Source organism: Sphaeroforma arctica (genome assembly GCF_001186125.1).
Source record: "Sphaeroforma arctica JP610 unplaced genomic scaffold supercont1.1930, whole genome shotgun sequence".
NCBI classification, from domain to species: Eukaryota; class Ichthyosporea; order Ichthyophonida; genus Sphaeroforma; species Sphaeroforma arctica.
Window position 1 is genome coordinate 5,776 of NW_014038628.1, and position 1,987 is coordinate 7,762.

Sequence of the window (1,987 nt, forward strand, 5' to 3'; positions counted from 1 at the left end):
ACACACACACACACACACACACACACACACACATATATATATATATTATACATTTATGTATATATATATATGCATGTGTATATTTGTATAGTTTTTATGTGTATATGTGTGTTGTATAGGTTCGTCCAGCTCCCTCACCTTCTCGGCTTACGACCAACTCGGTCCAAACAGGCACTCGCAGACTACACACATCTCATTGCGACATTCAGAGAGGAACACAATGCTCACAACGCACCCGTCATTGCGTTCGGTGGTTCGTACGGAGGCATGCTGAGCGCCTGGTTCAGGTATCCACCATACGTTAATGTGTATACGTATTTGTGTATGGATCTTCGTATGTGAGTATATGTGTATGCATGGATGTCCGAATGCATATGCGGAAATATGTTTATCGACACGTATATATGCATGTATTGACACGTATATATGTATGTATTGACACGTATATATGTATGTATTGACACGTATATATGTATGCATTGACACGTATATATGTTTGTATTGACACGTATATATGTATGTATTGACACGTATATATGTATGTATTGACACGTATATATGTATGTAATGACACGTATCTATGCATGTATTGTACCTTCATGTATGGATTTAGGTGTCTATACATCGGATTGCAATCGGCGTGTCTTCACACGTGCATACTTATAACCCGAGTTCATGTCCCCATGTCTGTGTACGTTTATGTGTAGTCTCGTTGCTATGTTGTGTTACCTAGAGTCTGTGTACGTTTATTTATAGTCATGTTGGGATGTTATGTTACCTAGTGTCTGTGTACGTTTATTTATAGTAATGATGGTATGTTATGTTTCTTAGTGTCTGTGTACGTTCATCTGTAGTCATGTTGGTATGTTATGGTACCTATTGTCTGTGTACGTTTATTTATAGTCATGTTGGTATGTTATGTTACCTAGTGTCTGTGTACGTTTATTTATAGCCATGTTGGTATGTTATGTTTCTTAGTGTCTGTGTACGTTTATCTATAGTCATGTTGGTATGTTATGGTACCTAGTGTCTGTGTACGTTTATCTATAGCCTTGTTGGTATGTTATGTTACCTAGTGTCTGTGTACGTTCATTTATAGTCTTGTTGGTATGTTTTGTTACCTAGCTTGGATGTAGTAGTTGCTGAGTATAGTTCTGGTATTCCTGGGTGCATGTACTCAACCCGTTTGTTGCTCAAGGCATGCGCATTCGAACACGCCCGCCCCCTTCCCCTCAAACCTCAAACCCTGCAATCTAAAACCCTACACCTTACACCCTATAACTTTAAGAAAACCCTCCCCCCAAATATATAACACATTGTGCATCTTCATACCCTTTCTAAAACACGCGCGTGGTCTCACGCACAGACTGAAGTATCCGCATGTAGTCGACGGGTCAATCGCCTCCAGCGCTCCCATCGCCGGTTTTGAGAAAGACTGGGACAGAGGGTCGTACTGGAAGGTGTGGGTATTACCAATCATGGGTGTTCCACTTATGAATACGTGTGTGTGGAGGTAGTACTGGAAGGTGTGGGTATTACCAGTCATGGGTGTTCACTTATGAATACGTGTGTGTGCAGGTATTCTGTTTAGTGCTATGATCTAATTATAGATTTCCCAGTGGTTGGTTAATACCTAAACTGTGTAAAATACGTATGTGTGTAGAATACATATGTGTGTAGGTATTCAGTTAAGCGCTGTGATCCGATTTTTTGGTAAACTCTGAAAGTCTTATTACGCCTCTGTTAATGCGAGTTAGCACTTCTCCGCGCAGGGGGGTTTTTTTTATTGTAAAACCGGTTTCTGAAGGTTTGTGACACGGTGTTCGAACTCGAGGGAACTCACATTTGTAACATACACACATACCTCCACAATCATATAGATGCAAGAACACACACAGACACACACACACACACACCCACCCACCACTCACGCATACAACACATACATAGTATACACAACACACACACACACACACACACACACACC

The 1,987-nt window shown here is 40.7% G+C and overlaps 1 protein-coding gene across 1 annotated transcript in view; it reads left to right on the forward strand.

Annotated features, from left to right (window-relative positions):
* Nucleotides 1-1,460, forward strand: part of SARC_11876 (hypothetical protein) — a gene marked incomplete at both ends in the record, with an annotated part of 4,176 nt that extends 2,716 nt beyond the window's left edge. The window contains 2 exons of the mRNA XM_014294030.1: nucleotides 172-287; nucleotides 1,367-1,460. Of these exons, the coding sequence (XP_014149505.1) occupies nucleotides 172-287; nucleotides 1,367-1,460 (210 nt within the window). The remainder of the gene's footprint in view (nucleotides 1-171; nucleotides 288-1,366) is intronic.
* Between the last annotated feature and the right edge of the window lie 527 nt (nucleotides 1,461-1,987).